At 42.0% G+C, this 25469-nt stretch overlaps 3 protein-coding genes across 7 annotated transcripts in view; 2 read left to right on the forward strand and 1 right to left on the reverse strand.

The window, feature by feature from the left end:
* The first annotated feature begins 1553 nt into the window (after nucleotides 1-1553).
* On the forward strand, nucleotides 1554-6314 carry ddit3 (DNA-damage-inducible transcript 3). The gene is made up of 4 exons (XM_086039568.1): nucleotides 1554-1901; nucleotides 2845-2906; nucleotides 3702-3912; nucleotides 4790-6314. Exons 3-4 carry the CDS (start codon nucleotides 3757-3759, stop codon nucleotides 5522-5524), a joined length of 891 nt encoding a protein of 296 aa, XP_085895694.1. The 5' UTR covers nucleotides 1554-1901; nucleotides 2845-2906; nucleotides 3702-3756; the 3' UTR covers nucleotides 5525-6314.
* mars1 (methionyl-tRNA synthetase 1) lies at nucleotides 4699-23976 on the reverse strand. 2 transcript variants are annotated; one of them, XM_086039562.1, is made up of 22 exons: nucleotides 23583-23976; nucleotides 21972-22062; nucleotides 21805-21883; nucleotides 21419-21550; nucleotides 20051-20126; nucleotides 19638-19819; nucleotides 19353-19462; nucleotides 19166-19282; nucleotides 18512-18715; nucleotides 17288-17489; nucleotides 15261-15335; nucleotides 14992-15162; nucleotides 13791-13886; nucleotides 13256-13373; nucleotides 12920-13133; nucleotides 10524-10655; nucleotides 10267-10371; nucleotides 9865-10060; nucleotides 9234-9305; nucleotides 8977-9003; nucleotides 8600-8722; nucleotides 4767-6957 (listed from the first exon to the last, which is right to left on the reverse strand). In XM_086039562.1, exons 1-22 carry the CDS (start codon nucleotides 23683-23685, stop codon nucleotides 6808-6810), a joined length of 2775 nt encoding a protein of 924 aa, XP_085895688.1. In that variant the 5' UTR covers nucleotides 23686-23976; the 3' UTR covers nucleotides 4767-6807. The 2 variants fall into 2 exon arrangements, with proteins under 2 accessions (XP_085895687.1, XP_085895688.1); XM_086039561.1 differs by lacking the exon at nucleotides 8977-9003 and having other exon boundaries at nucleotides 4699-6957; nucleotides 23583-23700.
* arhgap9 (Rho GTPase activating protein 9) overlaps nucleotides 23466-25469 on the forward strand; it is a 41981-nt gene continuing 39977 nt past the window's right edge. For 2 of the 4 annotated variants that reach the window (XM_086039565.1, XM_086039566.1), the window contains exon 1: nucleotides 23466-24335. The gene's annotated coding sequence lies outside the window, so the exon portion shown is untranslated. The remainder of the gene's footprint in view (nucleotides 24336-25469) is intronic. The other 2 variants (XM_086039563.1, XM_086039564.1) reach the window with 2 other exon arrangements.

Consider the following 25469-nt stretch of genomic DNA (forward strand, 5'->3'; position numbering starts at 1 on the left):
GTGGACGCGCACGGCTTTGGATTTGCTTGGCGCGCACCGGGTTATAGGGTGTGAACGTCTTGTTTACGTGAAGGCTTTGTTACCAAAATGTCCTGTAAGTTACATGAACTCTTTGAAACACGTGTGTGATGTAACGCAACAATTAGCCGTGGATGTTTATTCATCCGCCAGTGGCTATAAATAAACATGCGGCCAAAGGGACATTTGTGTAAATTGCGTTGATAATCACATAACTAAACAGGCAAATTATGACTGTAAGTAGCGATACGTGGCCAACCTACGGCCCGTGGACCGTCACATCATTTACTCCTGTTCTAAAACCAAATACGCAGTTATAAAAGCATTTAACCCACAAAACTAACACAACAATGAACATTTGTCTGACTGTTGCGCCATTTTTTTACAGCCCTGGGACAACTACGAGTCTGCGACTGAAATCCACTTGGGTTTGTTAACCACAGAATAAACAAACGACTTTAGGAATTAGTAATACAAAAAGAAACAAGGGATGGTAGAGGAAGACAGTAAAGAATGAAAGGAAAGAAAGCGGGATGAAAAGAAGGAAAGGCTATAGGAGGTAATGAACAATGGAAGGAAGGAAATAAAGAAAGGATAGTTGTTTCATCATTCATTTTAGATTAAATGACTTTTTTGTTTGCACTTTGTTGATTGTTAATGAGTAGTGTTGGTGTGTGCAGTACAGTTCTACATTGCAGTAAACTGATACGGAATTTAAAAGATGGATTCTTTCAGTCTCACCTAGTACAGTTCCCAATTCATTCAGTTTTTATCAGGCATAAAGCATGCTCTCTTGGGTTTAAGTATGGACATTGGCTTGACCAGTCTTCCTTTTAACTGCTTCTTTTTTTGTTAGTGATTTTGGGGTCTGTCCTTTTTGCTTTGAAGAAACGTATTGTCAATCAGTCAAAATGTAAAAACTGAATACAACTAAAACACCAGTTTAATATCCATTGTAACACTAACATGTCCTCATCACTAGTACAAGTTTCGTCGTTTGAAAACATTTGGTACGAGACAGGTGAAAGTCAAATGCGCGCGCGCGCCCGCTTGTTTTGATACCATCCCGGAAGTCAATCGCAGAGAGCGCGCGCGTGACCGTGACGAAGCTTTCAAGCTCCAAACGTGTGCCAATGTTTACGCGTTCATCATGAGACAATTCAAACGCCGAATTGTCCACTCGATACACGACACGCATCCATTTATTGGTACCGTGTCTGCTTTTGTGACGTGCAAGAAAAGAAAAAGAAAGAAAACGAGTGGGCGCGGAACGTCACGGCGTTAAATACCAAACGACAATTCTTCGACATTGACTCGCCGTGCATATTGTATATTTTTAGATGCATTTTTGTTCGAGGCAACGCTATTTAATAAAACATGTTCGGATTCTACCGGTGTTATCCCCAGCTAGAAACTGGTTGCCAAGCATTGCATCATTCCTTTCATGTGACTCCCATACGCCCCAAATTCGTCCTGGCCGTCTTATGACTGCATCACAACTGCGCCTCGTACAAACTATACAGACAAGGGGGAATGCATTCAACCATGATTGCCAGACAAAATCCGACCTCCCTGCCTGAATCTCCGGCGCTCTTATTGGATCTCCGCCGCTCCCATTGGATGTCGTCAAGGAAAACGGATTAGGTGCGTCCTCGTGATTGGTCCGCTAGTACGCCATGAGAAGACGTCACACAGGAGAGCAGCGTCGCCTGACATAGTTCGGTTGGCCTCGCTCCTTATAAACACCGCCGGGAGTTTCCGTTTAAGCACATTCGGCTGTCAAGTCTTGAACAATGTTTAACATGAGCTATCACCCATTCTCACTTAAATATCTACATTCGAACCAGCGACAGTCGAGACGGCGAACAAATAAAAGGAAAAGGGTAAGTGACAACTTTTAACGTTTAGTAATTTTTTTAAGCGTTGTCGACTTACCAGTGAACGGAGAAAACGGTTTTTTCCCGGTGGTTCTGCCCCCTTTTTTTTCAAAGTTTGTTTTATTTTTCTACAATGACAGTCGTTGTAAACGTTTTTACTCACATTATACAAGGCTGCTGTTAAAAAAATCTCCCGTCTCGCACGACTTCAGCAAAGTTTCGACTTTGATGTTCGCGTGCGTCAAAGTTGTAGGAGAATGAATTAATGTCATTCATATCAGAGAAATGTTGATGAAACAGCTGCAAAGTATACATATTCCCCTTGTTTTTTTTTTTTTTAAACGCAAACACCAAACTACGTCACACACAAACTCATTTGAAACTTTAAATTGAAATACGTAGTTTTTCCGTCTTGCGTTGTCTTTAGTTTTGGCCACGAGAGCCACTGGTCTGGTCTTTTTTTTTTTTTCCTTTTCCATGACGTAATTGTATTCGCTCATAGCGGTCAATTCAACAGGACTCGGAACAATATTATTTATAATAAAAATACCTTGATGACATTTTTACACAACTAAAGAATGTAACAATTGTTAATTGCCAAGTATACATACATGATAGCATGTTTTTTTTTAAACGACCACTACAATGGAACTCTATTTCGGGTTTATTCGTCAATTTTAGGTTGTGGCTGCACTGCGCGTTAAAGGCAAGCAAGCGGTAAGACTGACAGGCTTGACAGCGGTTAAAATCAAAAGTCTCGTCGCCGTTCTCATCTTGTTTATCGATTACGAAGCGTGTTGTGAGGCGCTATGGAGCACAGGGGGCGCAGTTGAGAGCCGCTCGGTCTTTGTTTCGAGCGTCTGTCTTTGATCAGAGTTATGACGTCTTTTTGTCTTCCTTGTCAGTTATTAATTAAATGTAACTTCATTGGAAACATTTTTTCTTCCAGATTTGTAGGGGCAAAATATCTCAAACCGATTTGCTGACTTGATTAAGGGAGTCCTTCTAAAGGTAAATGTAGTTCTCATTTGTAATAGAATTTGACAAGTTTTTGTATTATACATGTTTTGCCATTTGAACTTCATAATTGCTTTGATTTTTTTTATACTTGGATGTGCATGTTTATTTTTTTCCAATTTGCATTTTAACCACAAATGTATCTTTATTGTTTAGTATGTGAGTGTTGTTTGCTTATTATACATTTTGAAATTTTGAATGTTGCTTTATTGTTCAGTATGTGAATGTTGTGTGCTTATACAATTGAAATTTTGAATGTAGCTTTGATTTTCAGTTTGTTCATTTTGTGATAGTTTTCTTTAACAGCGCATTTTAAATGAAATAAGTCTAGCTTCAATTTTTTGCTTTCCAATTTTCTTTGCGCTCGTGTAATTCTTTAAAACATGTTGAATCTTGTAGCTCTAAGATACAAATAAAAAATAAATTTTGCTTGTCATGTTTCACATGCAATTTGTGTCTTTAAAATTTAAAATGTAGTTTAATTTCCATTTTAATTGAATTTTGTTGACATGCAGTTTCCATTTTTCTTGTCACAACTATAGCTTTAATTTGAATTTACTTTGTGCTTGTACATTTTTACATGCATTCTGTGTATTGAAGTTTAGCAATTGAATTTATTAAATCATTTTTACATTTTGCATATTCGACTGTCTCACAATGTGATTAAATGGATTAATTTTTTTGAAAGGGAGTGTCACCATTTTCCCAGTTTTTCCATCAAGCTGTTAAATACTTGAATTCCAACAGTAGCAAAGTTGACAACATTTGTGCTCTCTCTCGTGCCGACAGGTCCCAAGTGAAGTGTGTGGCCGAGTGTGGAGTGTGTTGCGAGTTGGCTGGCGAGATGACTGCCGAGTGGCTGCACCTGCCCCCGCCGTACCCCCCTGGCGTGGGGCCGCTTTGTGGCGCAGAGTTGGAGGCGTGGTATGAGGACCTGCAGGACATTCTGGGCTCAGACACAGGAGGGGCAAAGCTGGCGCGCGCCCCTTCGTATGGCGAGGTCAGTAGCTTAAGACTTACGGGATCTGACCGGTCACACAAAAAAAAAAAAAAAAAAAAAAAAATGGAACGTCTGATAGTTGTGGAGCAGGGGTGTCCAAAATTTTCCTCCCCGGCGTCACATACAGAAAAAGGATCGTGTAAGTGTAATAAGCATAATTGCCTGAATGATTTTTAACCTTTTCGGAAAACAAATTCAATAAGCAGGAGTCCAGTTGAATCAATTCAACCTTTGTGAATTTTCATTCAAATTTTGAGGATTTTCATGACCTGAATGACTGAGAATCTAGACAAAGAAAAAACATTTTTAGCAAGTACGTGAGTATTTTTTTATATTGTGACACTAAGTTAAAAATGACTTGGGCAATTATGCTATTAGGCTAATGATGTTAAATATGGTGTATGTCAACACACTAAGCTGTTAAACAAAGAAACAAAATGTCCAAATCGCGCATTTTTGTGCTACTGGTGACAAAGCAGAGTTATTGTGTGATATATAGGAGAAACAAAAAAGACAATTGTTAATCGCACTATGAAACAGTCTGAATCTTGTAACATTAAAATTTAAATGAAAAAATGAAAATTGTTAATTTACCACAAAAAAGTCACAAGAGTGACATTTTTATAGTCATAGTTTAAAACATTTTCTTCAATTTTAAATAAATTGACAAATTTATTAAGCTTTTTTTTTTTTTTTTACATCTTAATATTTAAAAGAAAGTGTCACGTAATTTTAATTTAAACAATTGTAAGCTCTTTGAGTACTTTATGTGGCAGGCCGATAAAAGGTGCACCGGGCTGCCAAATGGCCCCCAGGGCCGTTGTTTGAACAAAGGTAGCATACAGTGACGTCACATTTTCTGTTTTCTTACTTACAGAAGGAGCCCGAGTTCTTGGATGTTCTGGAGAGTTGCTCCCTGACGTGGCTGACGGACGGAGGTCAGACGTGGGGAGAGGGCGTCCAGAGGGCGTCCGAGCAGATCAACAACGCCCAGCCTCTGCATCACACCTCATCTTCCTCCTCGTCCTGCTTGACTCCGACAGAAGAGCGGAAAATGGAGGCGAGGAGCGGCGACGGAGACCTGCTGCCTCCTGAGTTCTTTGAGTTTCTGAGCGAAGGAGGAATGGTGGATTCAAGCGGTGGTTATTATTACCATCATCACCACCACCAGCAGCACGTTAACAGTATCCATCCAGCGTCTCCATCAGCCAGCGAGGAAGAGTTGCCCTGCGTCCCCGATTCCCCGTCCTTCTCCTCGTCCTCCGCCTCGCAGTCGCCTTCCCAGCGCTGCTCTTCCCCGTCGTCACCCGTCTCATCCCCGTCCATCTATTCGCCCTCGCGCCTGGGCAAGCGGCGGCGGAGCGAGGGGCCCGACAGCGCCTCGTTGTCCCCGGGCGCATCCTCCCAGTCGCATCAGCACGCATCGTCGTCGTCGTCGTCGTACTTGTCCGCCAAAAAGAGTCGCAAGGAGAGGGAGCAAGAGAACGAGAGGAAAGTGCAGGAGCTCACGGAGCAGAACGAGCGCTTGAAAGCGGAGATCGAAAGGTTGGGAGAGGAGGTGCAGCGAACGCGCCGAGCACTCATCGAGAGACTTGTCAACACCAGGAAATGAGCTCGTAGACAGAAGTGAAGAAATGGTTTGTGTGTACGCGCTCCTTAGACCGGAAGGTATGAAAACCAAAGAGATTTTAAGATGTTTGGAAAAGATGAAAGTCAAGGCAGAGTGAAAGAAAAGCTGCAACGTCACTGCGGCAAACTCGAAAGACAAAGCATGTGAATGGCAGAAGAACAGCAAGCTCTTAAGTGCATATCATACAGCGGTCGCAAGGTTTGTAACAATAAGTTACTACACCGTTAGGAAGTTTTTGATGATTTGTATGTTTGAAAGAAAGGAATTCAATTGCGGGCATTTCGTTGTCATTGCCATTTTGCAATAAAATGTAACTCCTCGTTCAAGGGCTGCAATATGGCTTGTAGAGATTACTTGCCCCAGTTTGTGGAGAGAGAAGGAGCTCAGGAACGTTTTGAATATGCCCCCTCGCTTTGAGAGAACGACTTTTTTTTTTTTTGTTGCTTTTTCTATAAGCCGTTGCTTGTTTGTACATGTACTTAAAGTACAGCAGGTTGCACCCCGCTAAACTTTCTACAGGTTATTATTATTTTTTTTTTATTAAATGCTGGAACTGTTGGTATATTCACAAGCTATTTTTATATAACGGTAATAACATTTACTGTACAAGTTTGTACTGTTAATTTCTACTTTCTTATTCAAGTATCCTAAGTTGTTAATTATACAAGGATAATGCATGGTTTTTTTTTTAATCATTAACCGCATTGATGTATTTTAACATTTTTTTAATGTCATTGTAACCCTAAATTTGCAATAAAAGAAAATGATTTTTTGTTTGCTTGTTAACGCATGATTTGTTTTTTATTAAAAGTGTTCACATGATTGACAGGACAGTACATGGCGTAACAGTAAGTAGGGACCTTAATTCAGTTTTTCATAAGGTAAAATAGGTAAAGGTTTAAAGTAAGCACCTTTGCAAGCCTGATGTGGTATGTTAAATGCATCACAGGGAGAGTATCAAATCAGTTTCTTTTGGTGTGGGGATTTTTCCCAAATCCCCCATTCTGTAGCAGAATTCATTTGGCTCCCTTTTGTGTGTTTTCATTTCCCCGCCGGCCTCGCTAGCATTTCATTAGCCCTCGGTGCCAACACTGCGTTGTCTCAGATCCCGTCACGGCTTTGCCTTTGGCTAACATCCTCATCTCGCCATGTACATCTTGTTCCCCTTCTCCTGCTATCGCACCTCCAAACTTGTTCCCCCCCCCCCCCCTTCTACCTCTAACCACCTCCACCGTTTGTGACTTTTTTTCTTTCCCCCGCGTGTCTCACTTCTTCTTGCCCTTGACGGGGGTGGGTTCAGGGCTCTTGCCCTCTGCCAGGGCCAACTGTTTCTTTAGCTCCAACAGTTTGGACACCTCCACCGTAATCACCGCCTTGTCGGCCTTCTGTGCTTTGAGGGCTCGCACCTTTTCTCCCTGGCAAAGGCAAGATAACGCGGTTACAGATGTGCATTTTTTTTTTTTTTTTTTTTTAAATCAGCAAGAAAAAAAAATGTGGTAAAGTGACAATTTTCTACGCTTTTCCTTGAAAACACTCACATTTTGTTAGTTTAACACATCTTATTCATGTGCAACGGATGCACATGTCCAAATTATACCCGAATAATTCTTTTTTCAGCATTAGCAAAACTTTCAACACGAAAAATTATGATACATATTCATTAGTTCGCTACAAAAGTCAAGCATTGGATTGCATTAATTGGTAAGAAATCAGTGCACATATTCATTTTTTAATATAAACAAAAAACAATCTTTCAATCTCACAGCCTTTTGATTTGCTGTGAGCATGATTTGATAGTTACATATTAATCAGTCATTGGAGCCATTATTAATTTTACTCATTCATAATTATGTTGAGTGAGTCGATGTCAAATACATCATACAAGACGTCCCCCACCCCAAAAATGTATTAACTCTGACAAGGGGAATTAGAAATAGGGAGGAGAAGACTGTTTTCCTTTATGCCATTATATAAAATGTAACCTTATTGTGTTTAACTCATTCTTTCATCATTGTCGACAAACACACAAGTCAAAAGGAACTATATAAGTACTCACTGTAATGGCCAGTCAAAGTGAGAGCAAATTTTTTGGGGGACCCTATTTTAGTCCATTTCTGATTTGATCCTGACCTAGAAAAGGTGGCAGACCATGGTGTGTAGGATTTGATGTTAATAAATTTATCCGTACGCTTGGGGAGTAACGAAATACATGTACTGGCATTACATATCCAGGATACAAAAGAAAAATGATCTGCTTTCTATTACAGTTCTGAAAAAAAAAGCGTAATCAGATTACAGGTACATTTATTTAAAACTGGGTCTATTTTGCAGGATTACAATTTGCACGTGGACAGAGATGACACCACTATAGTGGATAAATTGTCACAATATGTACAGCTCAATGGGCCGCCTAACTCCGCTCGCATGGTGGTTGTGAGCAAACGGGAGCCAGTGGAACTGGCTGCGTTTTTTTTCATCCAAACACGGCCATTTTAAAAGCAACACGGACGAAAGGAGGAGTGATGACCGGTATTCGGTGCAGCGGAGCCGGTAACTGCTGCATCGCGATGCTTTCCTCCCCCCGCCCTCATTTCACTCGTTATAACAACAACAACTTTGTTATGGCGTAATCAAGCAAATCTACTTTCCCTCATGGGATGATTAAAAGAGTTTATACAGTACTTCTTGTATTTCAATTGATGCATATTTTTGCTATTTGTGGGCTGGCCTGGTCCCTATCCCCTGCGAATAGTGGCGGTCCACTATTTAGAAATATATATGGAAGCGATATCTAATGTATTTTGTCTTCATTAGCACATTTGGTATTTGAGTAATACATAAGTAATCAAAAGTAATGACAAAATTACTTTAATATTATGGAAGATGGATTATATTACAAAGTACATTTTTTTAATAGCTAACTACTAACTGCATCGGAATACATTTCACAAGTAACACTCCCAACCCTGTTTATCAGTACCAAATAATAATTAAGAGAGACTATAAGCCCCAAACCAAATTGTTGTTTGCAGAGGTCAAAATGCATCAAAACATTACCTGCTCAGCCACAGCATGCGTCAGCTGCCGGGCTTTCTCCGGGTCGGCTCCAGCGCTCACTTCGATTGCAGGGGTGGGCAGAGCAGCAGCCGACTGAGGGCTGGCAGCGTTTTGAGTCGGCGTCTGAGGGTGCAATCAGAACATACGGCGTGTTGTTATTTCAGAGAGACGACCGACTTCATTTCAGACAATAGCGGTTCTCAGTCAAAGTGTCGACGGGATTTCACGAGCGGTTGATGAATGCACAGACGTGGAGAGACACTGGACTCACGGTGATAAGAGAACGTTCAAACGAGCTGCTAGTATTAGTGAACGCATGCGGTAATCAACGGTGACAGCACCAGTGTGGACGCTTCACAAACAAACACCAACAATACCTTCTTGTTTGGCGGTTCATCTTCAGGCTAGACGAGGGCGGTTGACGAGAAGGTTTCGACAAGGATTATTCTTTATCTATTTGATGAATTCATAAAATACAAAGCGCCTATTGTCTGTTTGCTATGTATCACATTTGAAAAGACACGCTGCAAGCAAGTATTGTCTGCCTGGAACATTTGCACGGCTAGACATCACCACTCTGCTGCTATTTTCCACTCCAATAGAGCAGTCAACCTGCGACTTGGTTATCACATACCTGCTGTCCACCAAATCTCTTCTTCAGAGCTTCAATCTGGTCCACCTCCAGTTTCTGGAACAATGGACTCACCTGAAGGAGGTAAAGGGGGAGTTATTTAAAAATGCATGGCAGTTATGATAAACATGGAGCAGAATCAGCCTGAAGACTTTGGAGATGTAAAATAAAACCCAGAATCTCAATACTAACCGTCGATAAGGTTGTGTAATCCGAAATTCAACCGATAGCAGCTAAACCGATCACGTCTATCGTGACAGGGTGCACGGAAAAGTCTCAAAGACCCACGTTCGTACATGAACAGAAAGTCAGCCATTTTGGTTTGAAGGACGATTTTGAGCGAATTCCAGGGCTGTGTCCGAATGTCCACCTTTATCCCCTAAGCCCTCATTCACTACATAGTCCCGCCCAATATGGAGCACTAGAAAGTAGGTTTTTTTTTGAGGTGGTTCATTTGAATTTTTAAAAGGCTTCTTCTTTTGAAAATTAAAAAAAAACCATACAAATTCTGTCAGGTGGCGTCTCTCCACATCTCAGTTCACAGTGAGTAAATTTGGGGAATCTCCTGATGCACCAAAAAAAAAAAGAAGACATCTGTTACATCAAAGAAGATGTTTTGTGCACGCATACTCACGGTGCCAATGCGGTGGCCGGCATCAAGGACTCGTGTGAAGGCGCCCGTGCCACGTAGCATGGCACTGACGCAAGAATGAGGTGCATTGAGTTGATCCCTGATGGTTTGGCTAACTGCCGGCATGTAGGGCAGCAGCATGACGGACAGCAAGCAGGCGACGTTGATGGACACGCCGGTGACAGTGCCTGCACGCTGCCTGAAGGGGGATGACAGATTCTTATTACTGGTCCTCTAAAATGGCATTTCACAATTCCAGAGTGGTATTAGAATGTGAATGAATGTGTGTATCCAAAAAGGTGTGCGATGGTAGATTTCTGTATCTTTATTCAAAGCGGGGATTCTCCAATGCACTGTATATGCAAATTTGTCCAACCCCGCTCGAGCCGGTCATCGTAATCTCACCACTCTGCATCTCCTCCCTTGATCTTCTTCCAGGGTTCATTTACTTGGATGTACTGGTTGCCATGGCGAGAGATGTTGAGGATGTGCTTCAGAGCGTCACGGATTCTGGTGGAAATATTCACGCGCCACTTTCAGTTCCAGCGCAAACAGGCTCTCCATCCCTCACCAGTTAAAACGTCACAAAACTATACCAACATGGAGAAGCAGGCACATATGCCATATTGTATGTACTCTATCTATAATTCAAATGGTCTTACTTGACTTTGTCCATGAGCTGGATGTACTGCTGCAGCTCCCAGCCCACAAAAGCCAGGAGCTTCTTATCTTCCTGCTGCAGCTCCATCGCGGGCACACAGCCATCAAAGAACTTTGAAACAAACATGCCGGCTCTAGAGGATCGAGGGGGGCGGGGGGTGGGGTGTCGGGGTGTGGGAAAGAGAGCGTAGGGGTTGAAGGAGGGTGAAAAAGACAGAAAAGCAAGGGGAAAAAAATATAGGGGTCATCAAGAGAGTGAGAAAGGCAGCTAAGAATCAGTGGGGAGAAAGTGCTACATGAGAAAAAAGGCCTGCTGGCCGCCACGCTAATTGATGATAAATTATAGATTGTGTTGCTATGTGTAATGCGCTCTGCTGATGTAAATGAACATAACAGCCCTCCCTTTGAGCCTCTTCACTGCAAATAATTGAGCGGAGTTGAATGCGCCCATCAGCGCGATGCTCGCGGTAAGAGGCTGACGCATCTGACGCAACGCGCCCGTCTATATTTGACTGAATTCCGCCCGTCCAAAAGACTTTGACAAGAGTGTCATATTTACAATGAACAGTGGGTTTGATGTGGGAGTGGAATAAACTTTGCCTGACCCGTACTCTTGCTCACAAGGTGGACGTCCTGACACTAATTATGTTGTGATTTGAGGTCTGGTTTTCGGGCCACTGTCTACCTCCAAGCACCTCCGGCTGGATGCAGTTTAAGATCTTTTAAAAGCAATTAGGCATTAACGGTTGCTGCCCGAGAACAATTTTTGAACATCAAGGTGCTCCGAAAAAAAAAAATCGCAGGGAAACATCTTTGATGTGGGATTTAACCCCAATCTTTTTTTTTTTTTTTTTAAATCATTAAAAGGCAGTCTAATTGGGCGTGATATTACACCATCCCAAACATATTTACAAAACGCAGGGAGAATCTCTTGAAATAGTTACGTCTCCAACAATCTGAGATCCTAATTGCACTGGATGTTTGAAGCGAATTATCCTCCTTTTTATATCACGTAGACTGAATGAAACAGCAATGAATTTTGCCAAAAAGAAAACATTTGTAATGAATTAATTACATGATCTTGATCTGTGATGATGGATAACTACGAAACTCCTGTTTTATGTCAGTGTTGATGGACAGCTATTACATTTTTTTTTATTTTGCTTCTACGTCAACGGACTGACATGGGTTTTCTCACCTGTCCACTTGGGCACCGATGCCAAACTTAAGGCCCAGCACTGAATTTTTTTTGTGGCCCGCAAAAGCAAATCATGTGCGTCAACTTCCATGATTCTTGCTAAAATCTGTACCAAATTTCAAATGGTCATATTATGTGAATAGTAACTTATTGAGATATTGCAAGCATTTTTTGTTCCAACCACATTTTTCAGTCACTTGAACAATAGGTCAACGAAGTATTATCCCAGACTTCTTTCTAGTCATACGTCAATGTATTGTTTATCAGTCATGATACGATGGGGTGCTTAAACATTTCTATGGTTTCACAGTCATAATGGCCCTCCGAGGATAACCGCAACTAAAATGAGGTTGACACCCCTGCAATAGGAGTTTGAACATCCTCCCTGCTGACTTACCGTTCTGGGTTGCACAGGCATTACACGTGCTTTGTGTAGCTGTGCATTTTTTTTCCAAGTCATGTCGGTATCAGACTACTTGCTGCTTTAATGTGGTTTCCAGTTAGATATCTTCTTTTAATTTTATTTCTGTGCCTCTGATGATGGGCATTTGCATTTTACTGTGATGGGCCAGTAAGGAATTCAGCCGCCTAATCACAAACCGCGCACTCTTTTTCCTGTGTTGTAGCAGGTACTTCTGCTTTCTTTGCCACAGACAACAAAACAGCTGTAACATTAATTGTTCCTTTTCCCCTTTTTCCGCTTCCAAAAGTACAGCCGACATCAGCTTGTAGATTTGCTATAATGAAATTATGAGTACCGGTAATAATTCAATAATACTGCTAATCACCATGGCGTTATTATCGCTCATACAATTAACGTTGCATACTCTGCTACCTTATCACTGCTGCAATCTCTCCAGCCCAGGGTTGGGCATAGTTCGACAGAAGTGCCGCTGTGTTATTTAATCTTTCCCTACAAGCATTTTCATTTATGAGGAGTCCTGTAAATAGTCTTTGTATTCATGTCGCCGTTTTGGGGGATTATTCAAAATGTATTTACTTTAATGCATTCATTCACCTAACATTTACAAATGACTTACCCCATCTGTCTGTTTTAAATCAAATGTGGCCCTTGAGCACAAAGTCAGTTGGTTTCTTAATGTGTGATAAACATGAGATTACCAAATCTGCTCCATAAACAAAGTCCATTGAGATACCATGTCGTTGATTACGTCTTCATTCATGTCTTCGGTGACCAACCTGTTAATGAAGTTGCCCAAATTGTTGAGCAGCTCAGAGTTGTTCTTCATAGCCATGTCGGCCCACGAGAAGGCCGAGTCCTGTCCCTCGGGCCGCACGTAGAGCAGGTAGAAGCGCCACACGTCGGACGGGATGCCCGTGTCTTTGGCCATGTCCCCGAACACGCCGACGCCACGGCTCTTAGAGAACTTTGTGTCCTCATAATTCAGATATTCTGCACACAAGCCAGAATATTACATGCCCGGTGTGATTGTAGCATGAATAATTCATCACACTTCGGAAATATTTATGATACAAGTAATACAAGTATTAATGGTAGCAATTATAAATGCGTACCAGTGGCAATCAAGTGATTGACCAGTGTGTAGTTGTCTTGAGCTCCCAGGAGGGAGCAGGGAAACACCACACTGTGGAATGGCACGTTGTCCTTGGCCATGAAGTTGTACAGCTCCACCTGGTGGCAAACAAACAACACCGCAACGTGAGGATGACATCATATTAGATCATCGTGAGATCATCCTGTTCAAAGAGGACTTATCAGCTCTTCCCAGCCCCCACCCTGAACACACGCTGACACACACACGCACACACATCTCAATCCTGGGCTTTTAGATGAGCGAGAGATGTGATGTCGTTGATGTGAATCAAGACGTTGCCTACGATGGCAAGGGTAGATTCTTTTTTTTTTTTTTTTTTTTTTATTCTGTTGGATCTCATATCTTTTTAATGAACTTGTAGAAGATAGTTAACTGACACTTAAAGCGTGATATTTACTGCATTCTATCTGTAAGGATCGTAAGACCAGTCTACCAGCGCAACACAATGAGAAGCTTATCATAGACTAGCTGAATCAAGTGCATTCGACTGTTACCTGATCTGGATTCTTCCACCACTGTTCCCATTTGTCTGTGTAGTTGGCAGTGATAGAAACATAACCGATCGGGGCGTCAAACCACACGTAGAACACCTGAAAAAGCAGCAAGAGAGCCATGAGTGGCCACAATTACAACTCTGTGTGCAAAAAACACTAACATCATGTTTGCACACTTTGGCTGGAGTTACACTGCATGGTTGAAGTGAGTCAAATCCTTTACTCCCAAGTGGCTCAATTGGGATGTGCGTCATGGCAGCGTAAAATGGAAAAAAAACACGCATGGAATTGGATATCTTCAGATTACAGTCAGGCTCTGAAAATGGAAATGACAGGCTGTCGGTAAGTATTGGTCGCTCGTTTTTATTGTTCAATTAACGGAGAGACTAAATTAATCAGAAGAAAAACCATGTCGAGCACACTTCACAGCCAGCAAGTCAGAGATGTGGCTCAATGACGTCATATCCACCTTCTTCACGATTTCACACCGTCCAGAAGATTTTCAAGGCGTAATGCTAAATCCATGAAATACTCGGTTAATGTGTCACAATTCGAGAAACCGTTCATTGCGACATTCATATTTTATTGTTAAATAGAACATATTAAAATGTGTAAAAATTGCGTCCCATACACTTTAATACAGAAATATGTGTTTATGAGCACCCCAAGGACCACATGAGTAGCCCGCAGGCCTGCTTTAAAAATAGCTTACCGGTGATGGAACATTGTGATTTTCTTGGAATATTGTAGAAGTGATCACTTGAAAATGTAAACACCGGCAGAGATTTATAGAAACAAAGTGTTATGTACTGATATTTATCTGTTTCCTAATTATTGTAAGAAATAATTAACAGGACCAATTTTCTAATCAATTAATATCATTCATTATTAATAATAATATGAATGATGATATTTTGAGCAAATTTTTTTATTTCAGAAGCATGCATCATAGTGGTAGCTCTTGGAATTGATCAATACACTAGAAGTGCTCTCAGTTTCAAAAAGTTTGGTGACCCCCTACTTTAATAGGTATATTAATTATTGTTTATTTCCATGTTGCATTGGTCCCGTGTCAACGTTTGTGGAGTACGGTAATTCATGTTCGAAATATATTCAGTCAAAAAACGACTATCGACATTCATTTGGAATTGGGCACTTGGACCTGCAGTGTAATCCAGCCCCGGTGAGAGAAAAAGCAGACCTTTTCTTGAAAGTCTGGGTGGGGTACTGGTGTTCCCCAGCGCAGGTCTCTGGTGATGCAGCGAGGTTTGAGTCCATCCCTGAGCCAGGAGCGAGTGATCTGTTTGGCATTTGCCGTCCAGTCTCCGCTGCGGGTGGACTTGTCTAGCCACTGCTCCAACTGGGCCTCTAACTGAAGAAAACGGACAAATAAAAAGCATAGATTTTCAGTCCTCACGCTTGCTTAACAGGGAAACTGGACACAAAATGGGAGTATATGAATAACACAACCTTTGGCAGGTCCAGGAAAAGATGTTTGGAGGAGCGGATGACTGGAGTCTGTCTGCAGACTTTACAGTGAGGTGCCTAAAGAAGACAGACAGACATACAGTAGCTTCATTCAATATGCCGATCAATCCTTTTCAATAATGCTTATCCTCATTAGGCTGAGGAATAAGATGGAGTCAACCCCCCAAAATTATTTGCAATAACATGTTCTATGCGCCTTCAGTAGTCTAAACATGGCATTCTGATTAATATTGCCTTTGTGGAATATGAGTTAGGCAGCAAAATTCACCAATTTATAGCCATCTCAGGGGGCCGCCATTTTGTCACTCTTTGCAGCAGAAAGAAGACGTGAAAACGGAGGAGCATATGAGAGTTGTTGGTCCGATGAAGGGAAAATTTAAAAAACGCCCTGACGGCATTATTTATAAAGGCAGAGTGATATGCTTTCTTTGTAAGAAGGACTTTGCTTACCGAAGAAGCAGTTCAAGCCTACCACACAAATACACAGCAACCAGCATGCGACCATAGCCACAGCTAAAGATAGCAACGAAGATGCTAATGTAGCGAGCCATTGCAAAATTTAACTCGGGAACAGCCCGCGTATGAGCAAGTCTGGCTGACAAATGTTCTTGCAAAGCGAATAGCGATGTACTGCAGGGCTATCAACATAGCTGAAGACAAGAGGTTCATTGAGGTGCTGCAAACAGCGTCCAATGACCCATCACACAAACCACCGTGCAGGACAGCAGTGATGACTAAAATCAGCAAGATGTATGACGGTGAAAAGAAAAGTATACGGGATGTATCCGTAGATGCAGGCTCTGCTGAAGTGTGGCACAAGAGCGCAAAAGGGGCGGGGTGACTGGGACACCCTACACACTCGTAGCCTTGACAGGAACGCACAATTGAGGGGCACAATGGTGCAGTGTGGGTATTGGGCCAATGACATTACAGTGCATAAGGGCTCAGGCAACGACCAATCACGGCTCAGCTGTTTTCTGAAGCTGAGCCGTGATTGGTCATTATCTGAGCCTTGAACAACTGTGATGTCATTTTCAGTCGACAGCAAGTGACAGAATGGCCGCCCTCTGAGATGACAAAAAACGGGTGGATTAGGCTGATTATTTCATATTCCAGAAATGCAATTATTATGCAGAACGCCATGTTTAGACTGCGCATGGAACATATTGTTTAGAAAATGTTGGGGTTGACTTCCTGTTTAAGGCAAGCTTTTATATTCATGGGCCACATTATTACATTTTTTTTTTTTTTAAATGGATAGATCGGCCAGCTCATATCGTAGATAATCCAAATAAAATTATGGCGAGTGTAAGAATAATAATGCATTTTATATTTATGTGTTTATCATTAGGCCAACTAGCTTGGTGTGCTTTGCTTTCACATATGTATGTTAATTGCTCACACACACACACACACACATAGACAAAACAAGTTCATAGTGGTCCAGTTGCTTTCGCTCCCCTTTCCCTTAGAGCTGGAACACCTTTGTTATCAGGGACACCGAAGAAAAATAAAAAGAGAGGGGGCGCAGGAGCCGGGCAGAGGGTTTTAGGAACTGTAATCGTACACTTCCCTGTGCTCTCCTTGCAAGTAAAAAGACAATTTTGTTGTAGAGTGTCTTCTCTCCTCATTGTGTGCATTGTTTATGAATGTCTCACTTGGTGTGAACCTGACAGCGAGTTATAGCTATAGTTCATTCAGAATACAGCGGGAGTCCAATCACACTCCTTTTTGCGTCGGGCAAAAACCTCATAAGTCACATTTGAGTGAATTACATCTTTTTTCAAAAATCTATACTATTGGACAGTCCATGCGCGTGGGTGTTATTTTTACACATTATTGACCAATCTTAAGTGTTGAAAATGGCTTGCTCTCTTTCACGATGAAATGCTAATGATTGAACATACTTGCCATTTTTGGGTTCTCCTGAAAAGTCACTATTTTGGAGGCACAAGGTTTTGGCCCGCCGCCAACGATATATTCTCCAAGTCATTAGTACAAGAGCTCACCTTGAGTTCCACTGCATTAATGAGTCGCCCACACTTGTCGCACTGGTCGCCACGGGCTTCCGGGTAGTTACAGTTGGGGCAGGTGCCTTCTACAAAGCGGTCGGCCAGGAAACGCTGGCATTTCTCGCACCGTAGCTGCTCCACCATGTCCTCCACCAGGAAGCCATTCTTATGAAGCCTCCAGAAAATGTTCTGGGCTATTCTAAGTGACAAAAAGTTGGGCAGGCAGTTGAGAACAAATTCAGACTAAGACAGACCAGACACTGAACCCTCAGTAGCTCATTGTTGTGACAGACAGAAAACATTCCAGAAAAGAAATACTGTATTGAAGGGCTTGCACTGGCGATCATTAAAATGTTATTCGGGCGGGAGATGGGGGTCGGGGAGCTTATGGTTGGATCAGAATGTGAAAGCTCTATACATGAATCCACTTTGGTCTTTAAGTCTGTGGGCTGTTTTGTACTTCACATAGCGCCTGATGTCTTCTGTGGTGCTGTTGCAGATCAATACGTCTGCTCTTGGTGGAAGAAGAGTGTCTCTTTTTGTTCACAATGTTGCTGTATAGATAAAGTTTATCTAACACCACAGAAATTGCAGCAACATCTGAAGACAATCTAAAAAAAAAAAGTGTGTTAACTTGTACAAGTTGTAGACTACAGCTCTGATCTAAGATTTATTCAGAGTTATTAAGCAGATTTTATAGCTGAGAGGCCTTAGACATTTAACTTTACAATCCTGTAGAGATTACTATAATATTATGTTACATAATGTAAATAATCATTTTTAAACATGTTTGCTTTTTCATACTTGAGGCCAGCGGTGTCAACACAGCATCCTACTCACTGGTCAGGCCTTTGCAGTGTTTTGAGCTTTGTGTAGCTTTTATTTAACATTATTATAAATACCTGTACATGGTTTCATAATAAATGTACATCATTTGATGTATGCCTATTTTAGGAGCCATGTCCTAAATTAAATAGCCTTCATGATGCGAAAGGTTTAATACATTTTGTTTAAATCAACAATTTATTCAGAAGCATATAGAATTTCGAACGGATTTCACAAATGTATTTTCGTGAATCTCATTCTTCACCTTGGGGAAAAAAATAAAAAGGAAATCAAACCAACATCAACTTGAATTTCAGCCCATTTGAGTGAGAAGTGGCTATGTCGTTAGACAGTAAAATGATGTCCTTAAAAATGTGAACCCCGCTTGTCACTTACTCCGTCTGCTTCTCCGTGGTGGTCCTGCCAAAGAAGTCAAAATCGATCTGGAACCACTCGTAGATGCTGGCGTGAATGGCGTGGTATTTGTCGCAGATCTGCTGCGGAGTCAGGCCTTCCTCACGGGCTTTGTTTTCTGTGGCTGTGCCGTACTCGTCTGTTCCGCACACGAACAGCAAGTTCCAGCCTCGTAGTCGGCCATACCTTGTAGAAGACAACATTATAAATGAGAGGTTAGTCTCAATAACTAGTAGTACATATACCACAAAGATACAGAGGATGCTGCAGCAGTTGGCCTATTTATGAGCACATGGGATCCGCCGTTCACAGCTGCGTTTCATTCCTACAGCACGACCTTACCCGAATTTTGGTGTCGGAATACACAGTACTCTATCACTAAGCAATGCTAATGCAGTAGTGAAGTCATAAATGCAGCTAATATTTGTACGAAAAACACTCAGAGGTCATGAATATAAAACAATCAAATGAAAAACAGTAAGTGCTGCTGTATCTGAGAGTGTGCCTTCTTGAGTCATCGACGGCGACCAAATATTCATACGTCACTCAAGCTAGTTCATTGTGCATCGTTCATAACCTCGAAAATGTAATTTGTCAATATACATATAAACCAATAACGCTCTCCCTCTTGGGCACCTGCAGAAGACGTCAGCGCTGAGAACGCAGCCAATGATGTTGCCCAGGTGGGGTACGTTGTTTACATAGGGCAACGCGCTGGTCAACAGGATGTTTCGTTTGCCCTCCTGTGGCAGACTGAAGTAAAACGAGAGCATAAATCATCACATCAACCTTGTAGAACAGTGGAACAAATGTAATAACGTACATCGGGTGGAGTCTGTCAGTGGCTGCCGGTGAGGCGTTTAAACCCTCGTTCCAGGTGAGAGCAGCGGCTTCCATCTCTTCCTGTGACACCGCACGTTCCCCTTCTTCATCCTATACAAGCAAAGAGCACGCAACTACATACCTAGGAGGGTAACGTACACATTTTCCCTCTTTCCTATTTCAATTTGTCAGATTTTGCAGAGCACTGGAGCGCAGACACCACGACAGCACCTCGACTGCAACTCCTTAAAGTCGAATGGTTAATTTGCACCGATCTGGCAGATACCTCAGCGCTGTTGCACGGATGCGTGCTGCCTCTGCACTGGCCGCTCTGCGGCGCAGGCTGCCTCTGCATGAAGCTCTTCATTGCCTGCAGGCCTTTTCCCTGCAGCACTTTGTGAGACGCCGACACGCAGCTTTGTGAGGCGGCCACGCGGTCGAACCAAACCCTCACAGACTTGTGTTCTCCTGGGAAGAGCAGAGAGAGGGATGAAGAAACTGACTCAGAAAAGGAACATGTATCTTTAAGTAAGTGAGGGAAAAGCACACCTCACAAAAGACAATATTAAACTTTTAAGAACTATCAAAGGTGAAATTTCATCCATTTCTAGAATTTTACAATCGCTCCGAGGGCGATCATAAGCACAACCCGATTTGAGATAAACTGAGAGATTAAACAAACACAGTGATCATTCTCACCTGAACCGAGCGATGGTGCGGACAAAATCGGATGCAGCGCGGCACACACAACAAGATCAGCGACCGAAACAACATCCTGAGACAAACACAAACAAGACCGACTGCAGTGAAAGCACACAGTACACTGGCACCAATCATTTTATAATCACCCATTACAAACATTTACAGCTCAGTAAATATGTAACATGAATTGCGAATACTGTACCGTATTTGCTCAGGTTAGTGAGTGGCATGTTGCGTTTATTTGGCGAGAGTGCCAAGCGGTTATTACGGGGAAGCCATTTTCGACCTAATAATGATGTAGGGGGAATCATGGTGGAGTTGTTGGCTCCAGCCGTCCAGTAAGGAGTGTGCGCTTCCCTCGCTTGCATGTTAGGTTACAGAGCTGGGCAGCGATCCTCTGTCCCCGGTTTCCGTCCTGCATATTCAATCGACCCACGTGGTCCCAGTCGGTCGCAGTCAGCCAACTAGCGTCGAGAACGGACTTTACCGATACCGCGTCACGTGCGGGTGCCGCACTCCTGACACGCGGTCGAGTAAGGAAACAATAAAAAATAAAAGGCTGTGGTGTACCTTGCGGTCCCACGGACGCAATGACGTGTCCCATGTTCTTTTCATTTCACTGATGACAACGCTGCGCGTGTGTCAGTCGTTTCTGTTTGATATTTTTTTCTTTGTTTGGCGGCGCGTCGGCTCGTGCGGCACCTGCGTGTGACGTAAAGATTATGTAATCGACGCCGATTGGCTTCGCTTGCAGCGAAGGACGGGCCGGGACCACGTGGGTCGATTGAATGTGCAGGACGGTAACCGGGGACGGAGGGTCGCTGTCCAGCTCTGTTAGGTTAATCGAAGACTCTAATTTATCCTTAGGTGTGAATGAGAGTCTGAATGGTTGTTTAACTGGCGACCAGTCTGTCTCGTCAAAATTCATTTATGGCAGACCGTGGCACCAATGAGGCCATGTCCTGTAAAAAAATGGCTTGATGTTGAAAAGTTGACCATCTTTTGCACCCACATGCAAGAGCACTTTCTCTGTAAATGCCACAGTGAACTTCAGTTTTCCAAGATACCACGAGTGCTCCGCAGGCAGTATATGGCTTGTCGTAATGGCTGTGCACTCAGCATAATTTTCAAGTCATCAAATGTTAGAGAATAATAATATCATAATAATAACACATAATAGTTTGCAAGGTGGTGCGTTATGTCCGTCACTAACCTACACAGTGGTAATTCTCCTTGTTTTATGTTTAGTTTGACAGTAAACCTCAAATGGGAGTGGCAATGAACAGCTGGAAGGCTCTTATTTTGATGGTGCCTATGACAGTGGAGGCAAATCTTTGATCTTAAAGGAGAAATGGTTTGTTGTACCCCAGTTAAATAAGGCGTTGTGGCCTTGGTCAAGCTTTGGTCCAAGTAAGTGAGGGGCCCTGCGAGGATTTTGGTGGCCTCCAATTCTTTCCCCTGAAGCACCGCCACGTGAAGGGCCTGAAGCAGGGCAGGCTGCAAAAATAGGACAATAGTTACAATAGAGGAATGTGACTTTCTCCCTCTACTGGGTCTGAAAGCACAATTGAAATGATTATTTTCACAATTTTAAATCCCCGCTGGCAGCAACAATATGTTGAGGCACAGTAAGAGGATTTTGCAGGTGAGAATGTGCAGACGCAGTAACTGAAAATCTTTTGCATCTTTCTGATGGTTTAGTATTTGGTGCAACAGTAAAACTGAAAAGTCTGATGTTTAACATTGAGGACCTGGAGATCTGTGGCCTCCCATTCGAGCCACTGATTGCAAGCCTCGCTGCATTCTTTTCCGCTCACTTCAAACATGTATCTAAGAAAACAACACATATGAGCAACATTTAGATCCTCTGGAATAAACACATTCACTGACTTTGCAGGGAGAACTGTACATTACTGACCGGCAAATGGCATTGGGGCTGAAAAGGTGTTGTCCATTGGGAAGGAGCAGGGCTGGTAAAGATGGACGGCTCAGGAAGGGCACACGCTTTTCTAAAAAAAAAAAAAAAAAAAAAAAAAAAAATGAATTGGAAAAGTGAATTCTGCCAAGCTTAGAGGCAAATATTTCGCTTAGATATTTTGCAAAAGGAGCAAAAACAAAAGTGTTGCGTTTATATTTTTATTGAGTGTAGTTGCAAGGCTCAGGCCTCGTGTTGTCAGTGTAACGGAAGCCGGATTCGTCATTGCCTCAGCAGTCTATGGAGCAGGGCATAACATAGCTTCTGTGGAAAAGACTGCGCTGTCCCCTCAAAACAGGGTAATTACAGCAGGACAAGAAACATGGTGTGTAAAATTTCACGTAATCCTTCGGGTATATTATTAACTATTGCCACTAGCGTAAATTAGAAAAACAATACATAATGTCTCTTTTAAGATGTTTTTTTTTTTTAAATGCACATGCTTAATTTTCGATATAGCACAGCAGCATGCCAGATGGTGGCGGCTTAATGATTCCCGGGATCTGGCTGCTGAAGAAACAGCAAACATCTGGGACGAGCAGTCCAATCAGGGATGGGGTGATGAATAATAATGCAGATATTTGCCTGACTTGTTTTTCCACATCTCACATGTTCTTATGACGTTGTTTAAACATGTTTTTACATGACTGACTGACTCACTGGTACAAGTCAAACACAATTGTGAACCGACTGTGTGCCTTCCAACAATGTGAAAATGATTCCGCTCATCTCTGTTTCTGAGACAGAAATAAAGGCGCTTGTTGCTTTTGAAAAAAAAACACAAAAAAAACCATCTTCCCCTTAAGTGTTTTGTTCGGTTTAAATGGGGAAGCTTTTAACTTTAGAAGCTTATGTTTTTTAGGCTGTCACGAGACAACGCATGTAAATCATGCTTGAATAAGAATAGGTCCCTGGAGTAAGTTTAATAAATCCATGGATGGGGGTCATGGGGAATATCTCACTTCGCCAATGTGTTGTGTCATCATCTTTATTACTCCCAGGTTCAGGTTCTACCATGTTGCTGCTGTGTTGTTTTTGAGTCCCGAAGATCTCAACCACAGTTGACTCTCTCTATTTACTTTTCTTTTTTTTTCTTAAGCTTTGACCTATTCCGTAGAGGTTAAAAAAGTAACAAGAAGAGTAAGGAGCAGAGTATACATATATCTGTGTTCAAATGTAGCTAGTAAAAGCAAAAAGCTGTTAGAAAGATAAATATTAAAGTACAAATACATGAAAAAGTTAATCAAAATATTAGTAGTAGTAGCAAAGTATTTGTACTTTATTTTCCATCAGTGCATAGCATGCAGTAGAATGCAAACTAATAGTGACGTCACACACCTACGCCTACTTGTCACATGGTTTACGCACCTGAATTTGATTGACAGAAGCAAGCAATGAATTGCACGAGACAAGCTAATTTACGTGGACCAAAAAACCGCCACACCAAACGCTGCTCAAACGACACAGAACCATAAGCAATGCCAAAAGAGTATTTAAATGAAGTCTGACACTTTAACCGCCGGGGATTATTAAGCTTTAAAGTGTCCCTCTTACCTTCGTGGCTGACAAACTGGACGTCACATTGCACTACAGCTTCTTCTAAAGCAGCTAACACTTTTAGGCAGTATGGGTTGCCTTCGCTAACAAACAGCTTCATTTGGCCGTTAACTGATGACCTGTTTGGGGAAATTTGTCTACTTTTAAGTACGCTAAAGTGGCTAAGATGTGGCAACTTTGCCGGGAAGTGCGGTCCGCACACACGCTGATGCAAGGCGATCGCGCGTCACTGACTAATGGCGGATTGTAGTTTTTAGAATGGCGTCTGTATAGTAGCTTGCACAGATAAAGACTACATCTCCCAAAAAAGCATAGTATTGCCACGACATTTGCAAGGTTGGCTTGGTTTACAGTAAATATCAGCACAGCCAGGCGGTGTTTGTTTCTCTGCCTTCCTCTGAGGGGCACGTCACGGGGCTGCCTGCCCGCGGAATGTGATTGGATGAATGTAAAATCATATCCAGTGAGTTTAGCCAATCCTCAAACGGTAAACTCATGCAGCGCAAGCAATACATTTTTTTATCCGCTTAAAGAGCTCGCAGGAGGCAACAACATTCACTAAACCGGGCAACTTAAGTGCTCTCTCCCATGTGAATGTCATTACTCTTCAAAAAATAAAGTGCCAGACGGAGTTGTTCATATTCGGCAAATGATTTTTGGCATCTGCCGAGGATTAATGTGCTACAAGAACAGCGCAGCAAACTAACCGAAGCAACTCTTCAATATAAAACATTACCTCGCAGCTGCAAGGTGAGTGCTGGCGCTTCTCTTCCACATCCACTCTTCCTTCTTTTATCTGATTAAAAAAGTAGTTTTTTATGCATTATTATTAGACCAGTAAACTGTATGTTTTGTTAAGTGTCTTTTACACTATTAGGCTATCTGAAATGTGCTGTGTTAGTATTTCTAGTTTTCAAGCTATTTAACAATATTCATTATTATTCGTCCACATTGTACAGACAGTTATATCTACACTACACTAATTGCATGTTATAAATGAGACATTTTTGATGTTTTATATTTTTTAAAATAAGGTTTTAAATGTGTTTAGGTCAATTGCAAGTTTTTAAGTTGATTTGAGCCCTTTAAAACATTGATACAATATCAGTCTGCAGTCAAAGTAGCCACTGCCAAAAAGGGCTTTAGGCCACTATTGATCCATCACCAGGTCAGACATGCACAAGTGGCAACATTTTGCTCACCAGGTCAACATGCGCAAGTGGCAACATTTTGCTGATAGACAACGTACAAAACGTATTGTTTCCAAATCAGTGTCAGCAAAACAATTTCTCAATTGTGAACCTGCAACCACATCCTGTGGAAACACATATTTCACTTAAGTAAAACTTTTAAAAGCAGATGTGGGCCGTAATATGGCCCGCTAGAGCATTGGATCTGGCCCATCAAGCAGTCATCTGACCTTCTCTTGCCTTAAAAGCATAGTGTAGTATGGTATAATATGTAAAATTTACTTTTAATGTTTGTACATACAAGTAGTTGTGTCTCTGGAATGCCTGGCCACCACTCAATTCAGTTTTCTGCATAGCTACGTATTTCTAAAAATGTTCTTGAGTGTAAACATTTCCCACTCCTGCATTATTTTTAATTAGTGGGGCTAATTAACATTATAACCAACCATTTCCAATACCCAACAATTACTCGGCAGCTAGACTGGCCTAAGTTCCAGAGCAAAACAACCACGTTGACGGAGCGGCCGAAACACTATCATGCCAAGGCCAAAATTTAGACTGTGCTATTATGTTAGCACAGATTAGCATTAGTGAACCGTGTAAGCAGCATCTTTTTTCTGATAATAATGCTATAAAACTGTTCGGCTAAATTCTGTACTTGGAGTTGGTGGTTATTTGTGTCTGGCCATGTCAT

The sequence above is a fragment of the Filicampus tigris genome, chromosome 9 (assembly GCF_054856515.1).
Source record: "Filicampus tigris isolate MCC_2025a chromosome 9, RoL_Ftig_1.0, whole genome shotgun sequence".
In the NCBI taxonomy this organism is placed as follows: domain Eukaryota; kingdom Metazoa; phylum Chordata; class Actinopteri; order Syngnathiformes; family Syngnathidae; genus Filicampus; species Filicampus tigris.